This window comes from Gadus morhua, chromosome 18 (assembly GCF_902167405.1).
Source record: "Gadus morhua chromosome 18, gadMor3.0, whole genome shotgun sequence".
NCBI lineage: Eukaryota > Metazoa > Chordata > Actinopteri > Gadiformes > Gadidae > Gadus > Gadus morhua.
The window spans coordinates 1,748,302-1,765,855 of NC_044065.1; the positions used below are offsets into that span (position 1 = coordinate 1,748,302).

The 17,554-nt window shown below is 49.5% G+C and overlaps 2 protein-coding genes across 6 annotated transcripts in view; both read right to left on the reverse strand.

The window, feature by feature from the left end:
• Positions 1–367: 367 nt before the first annotated feature.
• On the reverse strand, positions 368–1,819 carry fgf21 (fibroblast growth factor 21). The gene is made up of 4 exons (XM_030340619.1): positions 1,467–1,819; positions 1,292–1,369; positions 1,075–1,178; positions 368–913 (listed from the first exon to the last, which is right to left on the reverse strand). The coding sequence occupies exons 1-4, from the start codon at positions 1,609–1,611 to the stop codon at positions 626–628; spliced, it is 615 nt and encodes a 204-aa protein (XP_030196479.1). The 5' UTR covers positions 1,612–1,819; the 3' UTR covers positions 368–625.
• A 4,377-nt stretch (positions 1,820–6,196) lies between these two features.
• LOC115531422 (liprin-alpha-3) overlaps positions 6,197–17,554 on the reverse strand; it is a 22,911-nt gene continuing 11,553 nt past the window's right edge. For 4 of the 5 annotated variants that reach the window (XM_030340687.1, XM_030340685.1, XM_030340686.1 and 1 more), the window contains exons 11-32: positions 17,106–17,240; positions 16,663–16,746; positions 16,219–16,350; positions 15,853–15,915; positions 15,606–15,685; positions 14,790–14,952; positions 14,477–14,670; positions 13,696–13,924; positions 13,284–13,420; positions 12,939–13,087; positions 11,972–12,065; positions 11,364–11,445; positions 10,673–10,873; positions 10,326–10,388; positions 9,739–9,765; positions 9,089–9,264; positions 8,454–8,551; positions 8,183–8,358; positions 7,798–7,866; positions 7,121–7,280; positions 6,578–6,646; positions 6,197–6,491 (exon numbers count right to left, since the gene is read on the reverse strand). In XM_030340687.1, coding sequence (XP_030196547.1) covers positions 6,594–6,646; positions 7,121–7,280; positions 7,798–7,866; positions 8,183–8,358; positions 8,454–8,551; positions 9,089–9,264; positions 9,739–9,765; positions 10,326–10,388; positions 10,673–10,873; positions 11,364–11,445; positions 11,972–12,065; positions 12,939–13,087; positions 13,284–13,420; positions 13,696–13,924; positions 14,477–14,670; positions 14,790–14,952; positions 15,606–15,685; positions 15,853–15,915; positions 16,219–16,350; positions 16,663–16,746; positions 17,106–17,240 — 2,565 coding nt within the window. In that variant the 3' untranslated portion in view covers positions 6,197–6,491; positions 6,578–6,593. The other variant, XM_030340688.1, reaches the window with a different exon arrangement.

The window sequence follows — 17,554 nt, forward strand, 5'->3', positions numbered from 1 at the left end:
TATTCAAATTATTTTAAATGAGGTAATATCACGGTATGATCTGCCCCGTGGGGTTCAGCGCTCCCCTGTGGCAGCAGTGTTACTAGAATAAAACAGGACTTATTTCCGCCAGAGGGCGTTACAACCCCCATTCCCGCCTCTTCTCCTAAATAGACAGGCTGCTTGAACTCGCGATGTTGTCGGGCCGGCTGTTATGTCCTTATGGTAGGCTAATCTCCTTTAAATAAAATGATATTGTCCACACTACATAATAATATAAATAGTAGTATTATGTTTTTAAACCGCGAAGTGTACACCTGAAAGCTTCTAAATTATTATTGAGATGTCACACACAAATACACCATTTAAAACCATTTGTTCTCATGTATTATCTTTAAAAACAAAAACAAAAGCAAACAGAGAAAAAAACATTTCTTACAAAATCAGAAATACATTCAATCGCCAATAATGTAGAATAGAAAAATAGAAAAATAAACATAAATATGTGTAATTCTATAAATTATTTCTCATAAAAATAATCCTGAATAATTTAATTCAAGTATTAGGAAGTAGGTCCTGTACCAATGTCAGCATCGAACACAAAAAAAAAACACTTTTTGAACAGTTGGGGGCCTGGCTTTGGTGTTTAGGTGTCCATGGAGAAGGCCGGGCTGAGGAGCGAACCCAGACCCATCCCCAGGGGGTCTTCAGAGTCCAGGTTCAGGGCCTGGGCTGTCTGGGGGGCCTCGGCGACCCTATCCTCTGACAGACTGCTCCTCAGCGGGAGGAACCTGCTGAAGCGCAGCCCCTGTCTCCCTGGGGAGTGTCTCGGCGCCAGCGAAATAGGAAGTCCGTGGTGCACGGACAGGAAGTGGGTGTAGCCGTCCTCAAGGATGACCTCTCTGAAGGTGCAGTCGGACTCTGTGTACTGTCTCTGGAGATAAAGGCAGGGGTTGGTTAGTGAACACAGAGACAGGTCGTTAAAGAGCAGGTAGGGGTTAGACAGTTATAGAGACAGGGCATTAAAGAGCAGGTAGGGGTTAGACAGTGAATACAGAGAGCAGTCATCAAGGAGCACTTAGGGGTTGGACTCACCTGTCCTGTCAGGTGACCTGCCCTGTCCACACACAGGTAGAGAGAGGAGAGGCGCGCTCTGATGACCGTATCTCCTGCTCTGACCGACCTCAGCTCCAGAACACCTGCAGCACACAGACAGACGGACGGTAGTGTCAGCTGGGTCCACTACCGTCCTGTAGATGCTTTTAGGCCCTCCCACCTGGGATGGGGGGGGGGCGGAGCTTAACCAACTTACTGAGCGGCGTCTGAGCAGCACTTCCTGTCACCTGACCGTCCGGGCTCATCTCCAGGAACAGCCCCCTCCGGTGGCTCTCTGCGGAAACACAGAAACACGCTCAGTCCGCTGGGACGCAGGCCGGGCCCCGGGCCCCGGGCCGGTGTGTCGGCGGCGGCGTGGTTACCGTGGTTACCTGTGTAGAGGTGTCTCTCCCTGACCTGGTCGCCCAGCCACAGCAGGGGGCCGGAGTCGGGGACGTAGAAGGAGAGGCCGATGTGGAGGAGGGTGGCGAGGAGGAGGAGGGTGGAGAGCAGAGGAGAGGAAGGACGCGTGAACATTTAGAAGACAGGAGCACACAAGGTGCCGTATCAATTAAAAAAAAGGAACGAATATAAAGTGATGAGAGGAATAACATGGATGTCAGCGCTGTACGGTGGACGCGTGAGAGGGTCCTTGGGTTCTAAAGCGAAGGGAGAGTTGGGTCCTTTTTAAAGGGTGATGTTGTGTGCGAGAGGGATGACGGTGGATTCATCTCGATATGAGTCAGAGGTGATTCCGGATAAGTGAAACAGAAACGCCTCCAGCTAGGTGGTGACGGAAAGCTTGTATCTGTTTTATTCCCGTCTGGTTAAAATCCTAACATGACAACCTGCGTGCCTTGTTTACCCGACAGCTGCGTTTTATGGGGGTTTTTCCCTTTCTCCCTCGTTTCTACTCTGTAAACATCGCGCGACGTCACTAAGTACACAGACATCCTACGTACCCTGACATGGTGGATACGTTAAAATGCTAACACGTTAAACTGGAATTTATAGTCATATCATGGCATGCCATCGCGGACGGACTGGGGAAAAAACATAGCCTTGTGGGGCATTCAGATTGGTCAAACATGTTGGCGTGTATAGTGCAATTTCATTAATGTATTAATAATATATATATTATGCTCAAGTCATTGCTGACTTTCAATTGATTTTGATTTACTTATTTTGTTGACTACCTTTTTTTTTTTTGTTGTCAACTGTACTATGCTGTCTGTTGCTATTGGATACCTGAATTTTCCCAAGGTAATAAGTAAAGTATATTTACTTACTCACTTTGAAGGTACTGGTGAACAGGCCAGGCCGTTAGTCAGCGACCATCATTGAATGTTCTGTAACCCTTCAGAACTCACAGATGACCAGTGCAGCCCTGTATACCATTCACCATAACATGCCAGGTGTCTCTTCAACTTACGTGGACACGGGCTGGATTTCAAAAGTTCTTCCTTGATCCCTTGAGCTTCAGCACCAGCAGCAGCACAATAAAGGAGCAATTTGGAATTGGGAGCGATCCGTTTTATTTTATTTATTTTAACTTAAATGTATTATTTCATCTAGTTGCTGCTGTTCTATTTACCTTCTAAATTGTATATTCTATATTGTTGCAGCTTTTTTCTATTTTATTTGTATATTGTATATTGCATATTTTATATTTTCTTTCTTGCCATTCAGTCTGTGGAAAACAAAGGAAGAATTTCAGTGTATGACTGAGAACATGTTTCTTATTGTGCATATGACAATAAACACTTTGAATTGAATTGAATTTGAATTGGTACAGCTGAGCTGATGCAACCCAATCCAAATAAAACACGGGCAAAGATATTTAGAAAGATCATAAACATAAGGCCTTCTTCTTATCCTATAATCTCATACAGTGTTTATTTATTTAAATAAATATTCTATAAATGATTATTTTGTTGTTCTGGTCAACTTTTGCTGATTCCTTGAAGCGATATTGAGACTTTGATGATTTCCCTCTGTGGTGTTGCACACAGTAAACAATGTCTTTCAGAGAGGAACAGAGGTTACGAAACACACAAAATACATGGAGAGAGAGAGAGATAGATGGTCACTTCCTGTCAGAAAGGCCTTTTCACGTCACACTGCTAAACCCTTAGAGTTGTACAATTACTGCATAAACAAACACATACTTTAAACATCCACATTCCATTACCAAACCTCTTTCTCACACACACACACACACACACACACACACACACACACACACACACACACACACACACACACACACACACACACACACACACACACACACACACACACACACACACAGACAGAGACACTCACACACACACACACACAAATTGTAATGGAAATTTCCAAACGACAGGTTGTTCGCACGAGACAAAGACATTGGGACCCCTTAGTTATGATCTGCACAAACATTTCACTTTTAATGCAACACTTATCGCCCTTGAGCGGAACTGCGTCTGAGTCAGCCACCTCGGCTGACTCAGACACAGCGATACCTCAAGCCCCGTCCCGGGACGGCCTGAAGCAGTAGTGGCATCCCTATCTGCAGCTTGGCCCTGCCTCAGCACTGGAGTGGGCCTGCTGATCGGGGCTCGCTACAGCGCTCCATCATGTGTATGCCTGTCCTGTGGTGAGGCCTCTCTGGGCAGAGACTACGTTTATCTTAGACCACTTTTACCCTTCATTATAAAAAGTCTTATTAAGTTTATTCTGAGATGCATTTTCCGGTACAGTTAGATAATTTCCAACACAACACACACACACACACACACACGCACACACACACACACACACACACACACACACACACACACACACACACACACACACACACACACACACACACACACACATAGTAAAGACAGCGTCCTTCTATGTGTGTGTGTGTGCGTGTGTGTGTCTGTGTTTACGGTATGTGGGTTGGTGGAGAGGGGAGGGTATATGTATGTGTGTTTCTGCATGCATTTGTACGTGTGCACGTGTGTGTGTGTGTTCACAGTATGTGTATGTGTGTTTCTTTATTATGGTATGTGTGTGTGTGTGTGTGTGTGTGCGTGCGTGTGTGTGTGTATGTGTGTGTGTGTGTGTGTGTGTGTGTGTGTGTGTGTGTGAGTCACCATCTGCTGAGTTTATCTATTTAGCGGCCAGGAGAACCAGCCAAGTGTTGAGCAACACCTCCTGCTCCTCCTCCTTATCTCAGCCCCTACTCCTCAACCCCATCACCTCCTCCATCACCTCCTCCTGCTCCTCCATCACCTCCTCCTGCTCTTCCTTCTCCTCCTGAGCCTCGTCTCAAACTCCTCCTAACCTTCTCCTGCTCCCTCTCCTCCTGCCACCTCCTCACTTTCTGCTCTTACTCACCTCCTCCTACTACCTCCTGCTCCCTCTGCTCCTCTTCATCTACTACTCCTCCTCACTTCCTGCTCCTCCTACCCCCACCCTCCTCCTCCTCCTCCTGTTCCCTCATCACTTCCTGCTCCTCCTACCCCCACCCTCCTCCTCCTCCTCCTCCTCACTTCCTGCTCCTCCTACCCCCACCCTCCTCCTCCTCCTCCTCACTTCCTGCTCCTCCTACCCCACCCTCCTCCTCCTCCTCCTGTTACCTCATCACTTCCTGCTCCTCCTACCCCCACCCTCCTCCTCCTCCTCAGTTCCTGCTCCTCCTACCCCCAGCCTCCTCCTCCTGTGACCTCATCACTTCCTGCTCCTCCTACCCCACCCTCCTCCTCCTCCTCCTCACTTCCTGCTCCTCCTACCCCACTCTCCTCCTCCTACTCCTGTTACCTCCTCACTTCCTGCTCCTCCTTCCCCACCCTCCTCCCCCGCCTCTGAAGGAAAATAAACCCCCACCCTTAGAGGTACTTTTTTTAATTACATCTTTTACAATCATTATCATTAATGTAATCATAATATATTCAATAATCACCACTACTCTCCATTAAGAATATTCATTTAAATCATAACACAATTTGATATTTTTTCTTCAAAATGTACACATACAAGTAGCATATCTTAATGTCCATCATGGAAAACGTATTTACTCTTCAACCTAAAATCAGATCACAGCCATTTTTAACTAATTATGAAATAAGCATACAGTTCAACACATACACACACACGCACACACACACACACACACACCTACTGTACATACATACATACAATAGTAGTTATCATAAAAAATGATACAAATAAAATACACACATTTTACAAAGTCTCCGCTGCAGTCATCCATGTTGGGGTCACTCTGACACGGGGAGGGGGGGGGGGGGGGGGGGGGAGGGGGGAAGGGGGGGGCATGCATATGACCAACGTTAACTCTTCTTTTTTTTAATGCTCTTTCTTTGAGTTTGGACAGGAGTTTCCCATAATGCACTTCACTAAGTTTTTCATTGTCTTACTTTATTTGTTGTGCATCTCCTTACGGTCGGTATGGCTTAATAAATGTCCTTGCACTGAACTGGTTACTGAACTTGTCTTTAATGTGAAACACTAACTAACCTCAACCTTCCTAAGGGCTTTTACTGTGAAACACTTACTGACCCAAACCTCCCTAAGGGCTTTTAATGGTAAACACTAACTAACCACAAACTCCCTTTGGCTTTTAATGTGAAACACTTACCAACCCCTACTTTCTTAAGGGCTTTTAATGTGAAACACTAACCAACCCCTACTTTCTTAAGGGCTTTTAATGTGAAACACTAACTAACCCCCACCTCCTTAGGGGCTTTTAATGTGAAACACTAACTAACCCCAAACTCACTAAGGGCTTGTAATGTGAAACACTAACTAACCACCAGTCAGTACTGCCCTTCCATTCGATCAAGACTAACAATGATGTCAGAATATGGAGTCAGTTTCTACAGCGTCAAACACACTGATGAGAGAGAGAGAGAGAGAGAGAGAGAGAGAGAGAGAGAGAGAGAGAGAGAGAGAGAGAGAGAGAGAGAGAGAGAGAGACAGAGAGAGAGAGAGAGAGAGAGAGAGAGAGAGAGAGAGAGAGAGAGAGAGAGAGAGAGAGAGAGACAGAGAGAGAGAGAGAGAGAGAGAGCGAGAGAGAGAGAGAGAGAGAGAGAGAGAGGGAGAGAGAGAGAGAGAGAGAGAGAGAGAGAGAGAGAGAGAGAGAGAGATAAAGACAGAGAGAGAGACAGAGAGAGAAGGAGACAAAGACAGAGACAGAGACAGAAAGAGAGAGATCGAGAGAAAGAGAGAGAGTTAGACAGGGAGAACACACATTCACTCATTTCTTGTGATATTTTTTTCAGAGGGTCTTTGTCGGTCTTCCATGTTGTGTGGAAGAGGATCCGGGCTCTCTGGAGGAGGAGTGGACGGGACCCTGGTAGCTCTCCAGGAGTAGGAGTGGGCAGGACCCTGGCTGTTCTCCATCAACAGGAGAGGACAGGATCCTGTGGAGGACAGCACTGGGGGTTAGATGATCACCAGGTGGGTTTAGGACCACAGGGGTGGGGGGGGTAGGTGTGACGCTCCTCACCTGGTGTGCTTTTCTTCTAGCAGGAGTAGGTTCGGATGGAGGCCGACTCCCCCCTGGCGCCCGAGTTGGCTGATAGACACGAGACAGGCGTTCAAACACAACCCAAGAACCTGGCAGCCGTAGTCACGGAGTTACGCAGCTGCGCAAAAATAGACTCAAGACTCACCTGTTCAGAGCTCACCTAGACTCTGTATAGCCACCTCATCCCTCCCCTCCAACTTGTTGTATGTTGTACGTCCTGGCACTTAATGTACGCACTTATTGTACGTCGTATTTAGTTACAATACTTAGTTATGTAACATCTTATCCTAGCTCTCTTTGTTGTCTACGGTGAATGGGTTAACCTAGCGATTGTTGGTGCTCTGCACTCGGTTCTATGAACATCCTTATCGTACTGACAGCGATATATTGTTTCACTTTCTTATGACGAATGTACTTATTGTAAGTCGCTTTGGATAAAAGCGTCTTCTAAATGCCCTGAATGTAAATGTAAATGGATGGAAGAGACTGCGATAGGTAAGAGTGCCTTGCTCAGCGGCTGACCTTCACTCTGGACCTTCCTCAGGGTGACGGAGGACGTGGCGATGGCGGAGGCACGGAAGTTAGCGGGGAGTGTCTCCGAGTCGGAGGCCACGCCCCTCAGATCCTTCTCCCGGAACATCTTCCTCCAGGATGGCGAACGCGTGAACGTCTTGGTCCCGTCCTGTCACAACGCAGGTAGCGCTTAGCCCCACACATGTAGCCCCCAACACAGTCACGTAGCGCCTAGCCCAACGCACTTAGCGCTTAGCACAGTCAAATAGCGCTTAGCACAGTCAAGTAGCGCTTAGCACAGTCAAGAAGCGCTTAGCACAGTCGTGTAGAACTTAGCACAGTCATGTAGCGCCTAGCAGTCACGTAGCGCTTAGCACAGTCACGCAGCGCCTAGCACAGTCACGTAGCGCTTAGCACAGTCGCTTGGCGCATAGCACAGTCACGTAGCGCCTAGCACAGTCACGTAGCGCTTAGCACAGTCGCGTGGCGCCTCGCACAGTCACGTAGCGTTGCGTTTAGCAGGTACGCGTAGCATGTAGCACAACAAACTGTACATAGCGCTAAGCACGGACATGTAACGCTGAGTACAACACACATAGCATTGAGCGTGATCATATAGCATAGCTTTAGCACGGTCACACATAGCGCTTCAGCGTTTGGCGCCGCCAACAGCTTCTGCCTCTTACCTCGTCTGGCCTCCTCTCGGTTGCCATGGAGATGAGGGCGTTGTACTCCTTCTCCAAGAGCTGCCGAGCCTGAAGGAGAAATAATAAAAATCAAACAATGAAATCACAGTTTAAACCATGACATCCTCGTACGAACGGTAGAACGGTGATTGACATCACCGTTAATGCATCTATTACCTCGTTATTAGATTCATATTATGAGTTGAGATTTTTTCTTTTATAAAGCAGCGTGACTCGCAACGTAACACAGAATGAGTAAAGTAAAAGCAAAGAATACAAGAATGTGCAATATTAATTTAGGGTTTCGGTTACACATAAAACACACTCAAGCTGCGTTGCATAGTGTGGAGCAGATGGGGGTGCTTCAGACCGATGGGCGGCCCACCTGTGTGCTCTGATTGGGTATTTGGAGGAGGAGGGCGAGGTCGGTGTAGTCGAAGGTGTCGTCCAGCGCCAGCAGAGCCCCGTGGACGCCACTCTCTGTCAGGTTGTCCGCAAACTCCTTCAGACCGATGGTCTGCACCCAGCACATCACGCGCTCGTTGGACCAAACCATCACATCTGGAGAGAGGGGGGGGGGGGCGAGGAAGATGAATGAATATCCATGATCCATAACATCTGATCTATAATCAATGATCCATTATCCGTAGGCTCACCGTGGTTCTGGTGCTGGCTCTCGTCACGTCTCCTCTCCAGCTCCTTGCGGTCGTAGTTCAGCCGTTTCAGACACATGATGCCGTAGTGGAGACTCACCCTGACGCCATGACAACAACAACACTGTCACTATGCTGTAGTGGAGACTCACCCTGACGCCATGACAACAACAACACTGTCACTACGCTGTAGTGGAGACTCACCCTGACGCCATGACAACAACAACACTGTCACTACGCTGTAGTGGAGACTCACCCTGACGCCACGACAACAACAACACTGTTACCAGAAAGTGGATACTATGCTGTAGCTATGCTGAGACACACGCTGTTACCATGACAACACACGTCAACAACAGGGTTACCATGACAACAACAACAACAACACTGTTATCTGAAATTGGACACTAGGCTGTAGCAGAGACTCACGCTGTTACTATGACAACACACGGCAACAACAGGGTTACCGTGACAACAAACCACAACTCGATGACCACAGCAACAAGCCACAAAAAGTGGGTTTAGGCTGTGTGTGTGTGTGTGTGTGTGTGTGTGTGTGTGTGTGTGTGTGTGTGTGTGTGTGTGTGTGTGTGTGTGGGGAGGTATGTGTGTGTGTGGGGTGAGGGTGAGGGTCAGACCTGTGGAAGCTGTCCACCATCTTGAGCTGGCCCCTCAGCTCCTTCTTGGTGAGGTGGTCCAGCATGCGGGCGTCCACCAGGGACTCCATGAAGTAGGAGCGGTACTGCGGCAGACCCAGGCTGGGCAGCCACTCGTTGCCCACCCACTCGTGGTTCATGTCCCCGTAGGCCAGGATCTGGTTCGGGGAGAGGGAGAGGGGGGTCTTTAGGGGGCTACTGGGTCCTAGGTGGATACTGCATGCTATCAAGGCTACATGCTAAATACTACACTACATAGGGCTACTGAGTGGATACTGCATGCTATCAAGGTTACATGCTAAATACTACACTATATAGGGCTACTAGGTGGATACTGCATGCTATCAAGGCTACATGCTAAATACTACACTACATAGGGCTACTGAGTGGATACTGCATGGTATCAAGGTTACATGCTAAATACTACGCTACATAGGGCTACTGAGTGGATACTGCATGGTATCAAGGATACATGCTAAATACTACGCTACATAGGGCTACTGAGTGGATACTGCATGCTATCAAGGTTACATGCTAAATACTACGCTACATAGGGCTACTGAGTGGATACTGCATGCTGGCGAGACTACATGGTAAATACTACAATGCTAATAATAGAACAGGAAGCTCACCTGATCCCAGCTGAACTCCTTCTGCTCCTATTGGTCAAAGCAGCGGAGGTGGAGAGAGGGAGAGAGAGAGAGAGAGAGAGAGAGAGAGAGAGAGAGAGGGGGGGAGAGAGAGAGGGGGGAGGAAAGAAAGGAGAGGAGAAAGGGAAGATTTGGGAAAGGCGGGGTTGAAACGAAGAAAGGAAGAGGAAGAGGAAGGAAGAGTATTTACCCATGAGGAGAAGTATGGAGGAGGAGGAGGAGGAGCGGGGGGGGGGGGGGGGGGGGAGAAGGAGGAAGAGAGGGAGAGGAGGAGAGAGGGAAGGAGGTGGCAGAGGGTGGTTAGTGAGGTAGTTAGTTGGAAGCAGTTACTACAGATCTGAAGGGAAAGGAGGGGAGAGACAGAGTCCTAATCCAACACAAGGAGAAGAAAACATGACGTCATCAATATCATCATCACCGTCAGCCAACCAAAACAAGGCACTCTGTCTGAGCCGTCATCACACGTGTGTTCCTCCACATCGCTACTGGTCATGGGTATTTAAAGATACTGGTCCAGCAAGAGGAGAAGAATGAGGAAGAGGAGGATGAGGGGGAGGAGGAAGGCTTACTGGTTTGGTTGCCGTGGTGAGAGACTCCATCTCTGCGTGGGTCATCCAAATATTACTGGTAGACTGTAAACAACAAACGATAAAAACAAAAGTCTGCAGTCAGAACTTTGTGTGCGTGAGTGTGCATGTATATTAATAGTAGTAGTACTATTAGTAATAATATGAACACATAGTATATGCAATGTAGAGAATTAGAGTGATTATCACACTCATTTTGTATAGATTCAAACAATAGTTGGTTCGATTCTACAGTTAAAGTTATATAATGCTGAACGCTGAACGCTATGGTTTACCAGAACGGAGTATTCAAAGGCTGTGTAATAAGTGCAGGCATGAGGCGTACTTACAGATCGTGTGCTTGCTGGAGCAGAGGGGCTGGTCAGAGACACCATCTCCTGTATGGCGAGGCGTAGCTTGAGGCGGTGCAGCGGGTTGCTGATGCCGATCTCTCTCTGGATCTCCGTGTCCGACAGGTTGGCCATGATGGCTCCGCTCTTCACGTTGGCCCGGCACGCCGCCACGTACCAGGCCGGCATGCCCACCCACAGCTGGGAAACACCGGATTAACCGGATTAACCAGATCATCAGGACCAGATTAACCGGATTAACAAAATCATCAAGGCCAGATTAACCAGATTGACTAGATTACCAGATTTACCGCAGCCAGATTAAGTAAATTAGCCAGATGAACCATATTGACCAGATAACCATACCCAGATTAACCAGTATAAGTAAAACAAGATCAACAAGAATCATATCTTTATACAGACTATCAGCACCAGACCAGACTAGACCAGACTAGTGCAGACTAGACTAGACCAGACTAGTGCAGACTAGACTAGACCAGACCATCAGGACCAGACCAGACTAGTGCAGACTAGAGCAGACCAGACTAGTGCAGACTAGAACATCGGAATGAGACTAAACTAGACCAGACTAGTGCAGACTAGAGTAGACCAGACCATCAGGACCAGACCAGACCAGACCAGACTAGTTCAGACTAGACCGAACCAGACCATCAGGCCAGCCTGGGCGTACCTCCAGCCATGTGACCACGGTGGGACCGTCCCAGGAGGCGAAGGGGAGACCCTGACGACACGCCTCCTCCAGAAGGTCATGTCTGGAGGGAGGAGGAGGAGGAGGGGGAGGAGAGAGGAGGAGGAGGAGGAGGAGGAGGAGGAGGAGAGAGGAGGAGGGGGTGGAGGAGAGAGGAGGAGGAGGAGAGGAGGAGGGGGAGGAGGAGAGAGGAGGAGGGGGAGGAGAGAGGAGGAGGGGGAGGAGGAGAGAGGAGGAGGAGGAGGAGGAGAGAGGAGGAGGGGGAGAGAGTAGAAGGAGAGAGGAGGAGGAGCAGGAGGAGAGAGGAGGAGGGGGAGGAGGAGAGAGGAGGAGAGAGGAGGAGGAGAGAGGAGGAGGAGGAGGAGGAGGAGGAGGAGGAGGAAGGAGAGAGGAGGAGGAGGAGGAGGAGGATTTACAGTTATATTGTTCACCTACACAGAGATAAATGAAACCATATACATACTATAGTACTATATTAATATAGTTGATATAATTATGACGTGGTATGTCTTCATGCTGCGCCTGTCTTATTTTTCTGTCCGATGAAGCTCATGTGTATTTCTATGCAATAGATCAGAAGGAGTTCTCACTTCTTCTTGCTCCGGCGGTCCTTCTCCACAGTTCCGGTCCCCATCTTGAGGCTCAGAGGGTCAGCAGAGCCCAGCTCATCTGACGGCGTCGAGGCTGGGGAGATAAGATTCATATTATAGCGTATAGTATATTAAAACAAGCCTTATCACTATCATGGCAGGCAGACAGACAGACAGACAGACATAACATGTTAAAATGGGTACTATGGAAAGAAACGGTGACTACGGAAACACTGTTACTATGGTAACATGACTGTGGAAACACTGTTGCTATGGAAACATGGGAATGCTGTTACCTTGGAAAGAATGTATCGATGGGACCCCACCATTGCTAGACATTGCGAAACTCAATGCGGGTAGCTTGTAGGTGTGTGAATAGATGTTTGAACCCTGTTACCATGGAAACTCTGTTACCATGGAAGTCATGTTACAGGTAAGCAGGTGCGAGACCAGCTGCGGAACCAGGTGTGGGACACCATGCATGGACTCTTCGTCTGCTCAAATAAATGCTTAATGAGGAGTTGGGAAATATGTGAACGCAGAGATTCTCCGAGACGTTCCTGCATTGTGTAGCTGCAGCGCACATCCTCACCTCACAGGCTTCTTTATACATCTGTGATTCTGCTCGGAAACTAGAATAGACATGTCTCTAAGAGCATTGCTCTGCACAGCACCGTTTATTCATCAGGCCCCAGGTGTCAGACCAGGTGTGACACTAGGTTTGGGAGCAGGTGTGTGGGAGCAGGTATGAGACCAGGTTTGAGACCAGGTGTGTGAGACCAGGTGTGAACCAGGATTGAGACCGTGTGCGACCAGGCGTGAGACCAGGTTTGTCAGACCAGGTGTGAGACCAGGTTTGTGAGACCAGGTGTGAGACCATGTGTGAACCAGCATTGAGACTGTGTGTGTGTGACCAGGTGTGCAACCAGGTGTGTGAACACCTGTGTGGGACCAGGTGAAGACTGACCTAGTGAGGGGGACTCCCGGCCGCTCCCGGGCATCCTTCCCTTCTCCTTCTTGCCGAAGAGACGGCCGATGGACGACTTGATACTCTTCTTCTTACTGGCCTTGTGGAGCGAGTCCTGGCTAGCTGTGATGGCTCCGTCTGCAGACAGACTGGACAGAGAAGAGCGTTGAGCTAACTGGTGCTAACTAGAGTTAGCAGGTTGAAGTTAGAATGTTAAAGCTAGCTCACTGAGGCTAGTTGACTGAAAGGCCAGTGCACTGAGAGAAACATAAAGAGCTAAAGGAGAGCTCTGTCTCGTGAGGGCACTTCTCGAGTGAGAGTAGGCGTGTTTTAAAAGTTCTGTACCTGCGGTATTCACGGTGGTCGTCCAGCCCTGCCCCGGGGTGTGTGTGGGTCATCCTATCCAGTCGCAGCGCCCGGGGAACAGATGGGTTGTTGTCTATGAGGGCCAGAGCTCGGCACTCCTCTCCCTCTTTGCTGTTCTGCATCGGGAAGAGAAACCAGATCAGACGTTCTCAGACCCGCCAGATACAAGATGAAGGGCATTTACTTTTGTTGTCATCCTTCAATCCATCCGTCCGTCCATCCATGACCGAAGGGTTGTGGAGCAGGGAAGGAAGAGAGGCAGAGGGTTGAGGAGGAGGAGGAGGAGGAGGAGGAGGAGACAGAGGAGGAGGAGGAGGAGGAGACAGAGGAGGAGGAGGAGGGAGGAAGAGGAGGAGAAGGGGCCGGGTGAGGAGGAGGGTGGAGCTTGTACCTGTCTGTCGCTGTCCCTGGCGGGGGAGTGGGGCAGGCGCGGGGTGGAGTGGCCAGAGCTCGGGGGCGAGGGGGAGGCGAGGGTGGAGGAGGTGAGGGAGGGGGTCATGTAGCCCCGCGACCCGAGGGAGTTGGGGGGGAGGGAGGGGGCGTCCATCGCCACACTGCTGACCCGGCTCTCGATCTCCTCGGCCCTCTGCTCCGTGCTCTCCTTCTCCTCCTGGATCAGCCTGGAGGAGAGCGGTCACACTGAATGTCAGCCCGGACATCCAGACCCACCTCTAGAACGCTGTAGGGTCTGGTGATGAAGGTGGCCCGACTCGAGGGGCGGCACCAAGCATGCATTTGAAAATATCACTGCACGCAATTGGATAACACTACGACCAATCAGAAGAACACAAGGGGCGACGTATCCAGACCAGCGGAGCTAACCAATAGATAACACTCTTGCCGTATCCGGTCGGTGAAACAGCAACGCTTTTGGCCCGCCTACATCAGATACACCGATGTGATTGGTTACTGTTCTGGGCCCGGGGAATCGGGGAGTGAGATTATCGCTCGTTCCCAGAGTGACTCGCTGAGCAAATCCAAGTTGTGCTCTCGCGATGACTCTCGATGTCCAGGGTAACTTAGTGTCTTAATCTCCTAATAATATTAACAATTCTATTATTGTTATGATTAATAAGGCCGACCCGATCTCCTTCTTCGTGCCTTCAGCTGCCCATCATTACACTACTAATAACAGGAACAATCATATTATTCTGATTATTAATAGGACCTACTTGATCTCCTTGTTGATGGCCTCCAGCTGCTCCTGCAGCATGATGGCGAGCGTCTGGACGTCCGTCTGTCCGCTGGGGGACAGGAGCTCCGAGCCGAACATGGTCTCCCGGTCCTCCTCGTCGTCGGAACAGCTCCCTTCCACCCCCCCGTCGTACCCGGGGGCGAGCATGGACGGGTTGTCCCACTCCCCATACTGGGCCGGGGGGGAAAGGTTACGGTCAGGATTTACATCGTCATCATCACCACCATCATCATCATCATCATCATCATCATCACCACCACCTCCACCCCCACCCTCACCCCCACCCTCACCTTATTGTTGTCGTCGCGCGGCCCCCAGCGCCCGCGGTGGGTGCGTCGGACCACAGCGCCCCCTGATGGCAGTGATCCGCCCTGCGGGTAGCGGAGCTCCGAGGCGCTGCCCGGGAGGGACCGCCTGAAGAGGGTGGAGGGGAGGGAGCTCACGCTGCCCGCCCTGGGGGGGGGGGTCACACCTGTTAGCGCTCCACAATCACCACCGCTAACACGGAGGATGTTCACAGTACCAATTGCAGCCATAGTTGGACTGTGCTCCTCAAGTGGACAACTGCAATTGTCGGAGTATACATGGCGGTGGGAAAATCGATTCATTGGCCGATGCTTGTCATACCCTCCTACGAAAGGTGGTGCTTTACCCGTTACAACTAGTGGTAGTAGAGCTGTCGTCTCCTTCGGCTTACTTCCCCGGGAAAAATTTCGAGCATGAGCAGACGTATACATGCACGATTAATGCGACTATCAATCGAATAATCGAGGGGTCTTAAACCGGCGATGAGAAACCCGATTCGGTCCGATTTTAGTCAGACTAATGTGTATACATGCATCTTAAAAATACAGTCACAGTCGGACTAACCCAGTAATTTGGTTTCCTCGAGTGTCATGTAAACGCACGACTCTGAAGCTATGCAGTGTCTGAATCGACAACTACTCACAGAACCAGGAAAGTGGCAATGATGGATTGACACCAATGGAGGTTCCAACTCACAAGCTATTAGCTAAGGCTAAAACGTTAGCTAGCAGCCTCAACTGAATCAGCTGTGTGAGCAGCAGGTTAGAGGTTAAAGGTTAAAGGTGGTGAGGGAGGCTGACCTGGAGTAGGAGGAGCCAGAGCGCCCTCTCAGCTGATCCAGTTCCACCTGGATCCTCTCCAGCTCCGCCAGCAGCTGGTCCTGGGGAGGCAGAGACAAGACGTGGCTGAACGCAGCCCCTAATAACCCTCGACAACGCGGTACTCTGTCGGGACGTGTCTTTGAAAGACGACGCGGCGAGGACACCATGGTGCAAAATAAAACCGTTCAACCAATGAGAATGCTTGTAGCTTCTGACCAATCGGTACCTTGTTAGCGAGGAGGTCGTCCTGGATCTTCTTCATGTTTGCCAGTTCCTCAGACAGAGAGTTCTGTTGGAGCACAGCAACGCAGATAGGTGAGTGTTATACCGCGCACACACACACGCACACGCACACGCACACACACACACACACACACACACACACACACACACACACACACACACACTCCAGGACCTCAATGCTCTACTGGGATCTTCAAGGATCTAAAGGGGCATAGTGTGTTCTAATGTGATATTTTGGTTCTACTGGTATATATCGTGATCTATTGACATGCACTGGGATCTGTTTGGCTCTGTAGTGATCATGTGATCTCTCGGGGTCCCCTGTGGTCACGTGACGTCCCGCCCTTACCTTCTCCTCGAGTGCAGCCATCCTCTCCTTGAGGTGGAGCTGCAGCCTCTCGTTGGACTCGGACAGCAGCTTGTCCACCGTGTCGGACAGACGCTTGTTATGCTCGTCGTTCATCTTCTCCCTCTGCCTCGCCTGGGAGGTGGAAAGAGAGAGAGTGGGAGGGAGTGGGGGAGAGAGAGAGAGAGAGAGAGAGAGAGAGAGAGAGAGAGAGAGAGATAGATTATATTACATCAAATGTAATTCCGTCTTTCTAATCAAGGTCTAGTCACATGTAAGGTGATCTTCCAATTATTCTCATGTAATCATGGCATTCTATATTTGTTTCTGCTCCTAAGAGTTGATTGAAAAGACTAACACGACACACGGGGGTGGGGTTGGGGAGAGTAAGTGCTAGAAGGACAGTGGAGAGAGAGCGAGGGAAAGAGAGAGGAAAGGTATAGTTACCCGCTGTAATTCCTGGTTCTTCTCCTCCAGTTGAGCCTCCATCTGCCTCAGCCTCTCCTCGAAGTTACCATGACGCTCCTCTGCCTGCAAACACACACACACACACACACACACACACACACACACACACACACACACACACACACACACACACACACACACACACACACACACACACGCACACGCACACACGCACACACAAAGACAATGTTTCAAAGAAAGTGTGAGCGAGTGATAGTGAGTGCATATATTCTGAACAAAGATGACGGAATCCAACCCCAATCCATGGCAGTGTTAATGCCCTGCTCTCCAAGTTGATCAAGCATCAGGACCAGCCCCTTTTAAAATGGCCCATCAGTCTAAACCGGCCCATCCCAGTCTAAACCGGCTCCACTCGCTCTAAGGCGACCCATCCCGGTCCGACCCGGTCTGGAGGGGTGTACCTTGTTGAGCGCTGCCACCCTCTGGGCCAGCTGGGCCTCGATCTCGGGCAGGGTCTCGGCTCTCTGGAGGGTCTGCTGGAGCTTCTGCTTGGCGTCGTCCAGGCGCTCCTGGAGCTGCCGGTTCTTCTCCTCGCTCTGGAGACGCACAGCGGAGCAGACATGAAGCACACTATATCATACTGGTATTACACCGTTATAATATCATACTGTTATAACACAGTCATGAAGCATACTATATCATACTGGTATTACACAGTAATGAACACACTATATTATACTGTTATAACAGTCATGAAGCACACTATATCATACTGGTATTACACCGTTATAATATCATACTGTTATAACACAGTCTTGAAGCACACTGTATTATACTGTTATAACACAGTTATAACATCATACTGTTATAACACTGACATGAAGCACACTGTATTACACTTTTATAACAC

What these genes read in the sequence shown, in the direction of transcription:
- fgf21 (XM_030340619.1), bottom strand. Translation starts at nt 1,611, where the DNA reads ATGTTCACGCGTCCTTCCTCTCCTCTGCTCTCCACCCTCCTCCTCCTC. An exon ending in TGCTGCTCAGACGCCGCTCA is followed by an intron (nt 1,179 to 1,291) that starts GTAAGTTGGTTA and finishes TGTGTGCTGCAG; the next exon opens with GTGTTCTGGAGCTGAGGTCG. An exon ending in CAGGTCACCTGACAGGACAG is followed by an intron (nt 914 to 1,074) that starts GTGAGTCCAACC and finishes CTTTATCTCCAG; the next exon opens with AGACAGTACACAGAGTCCGA.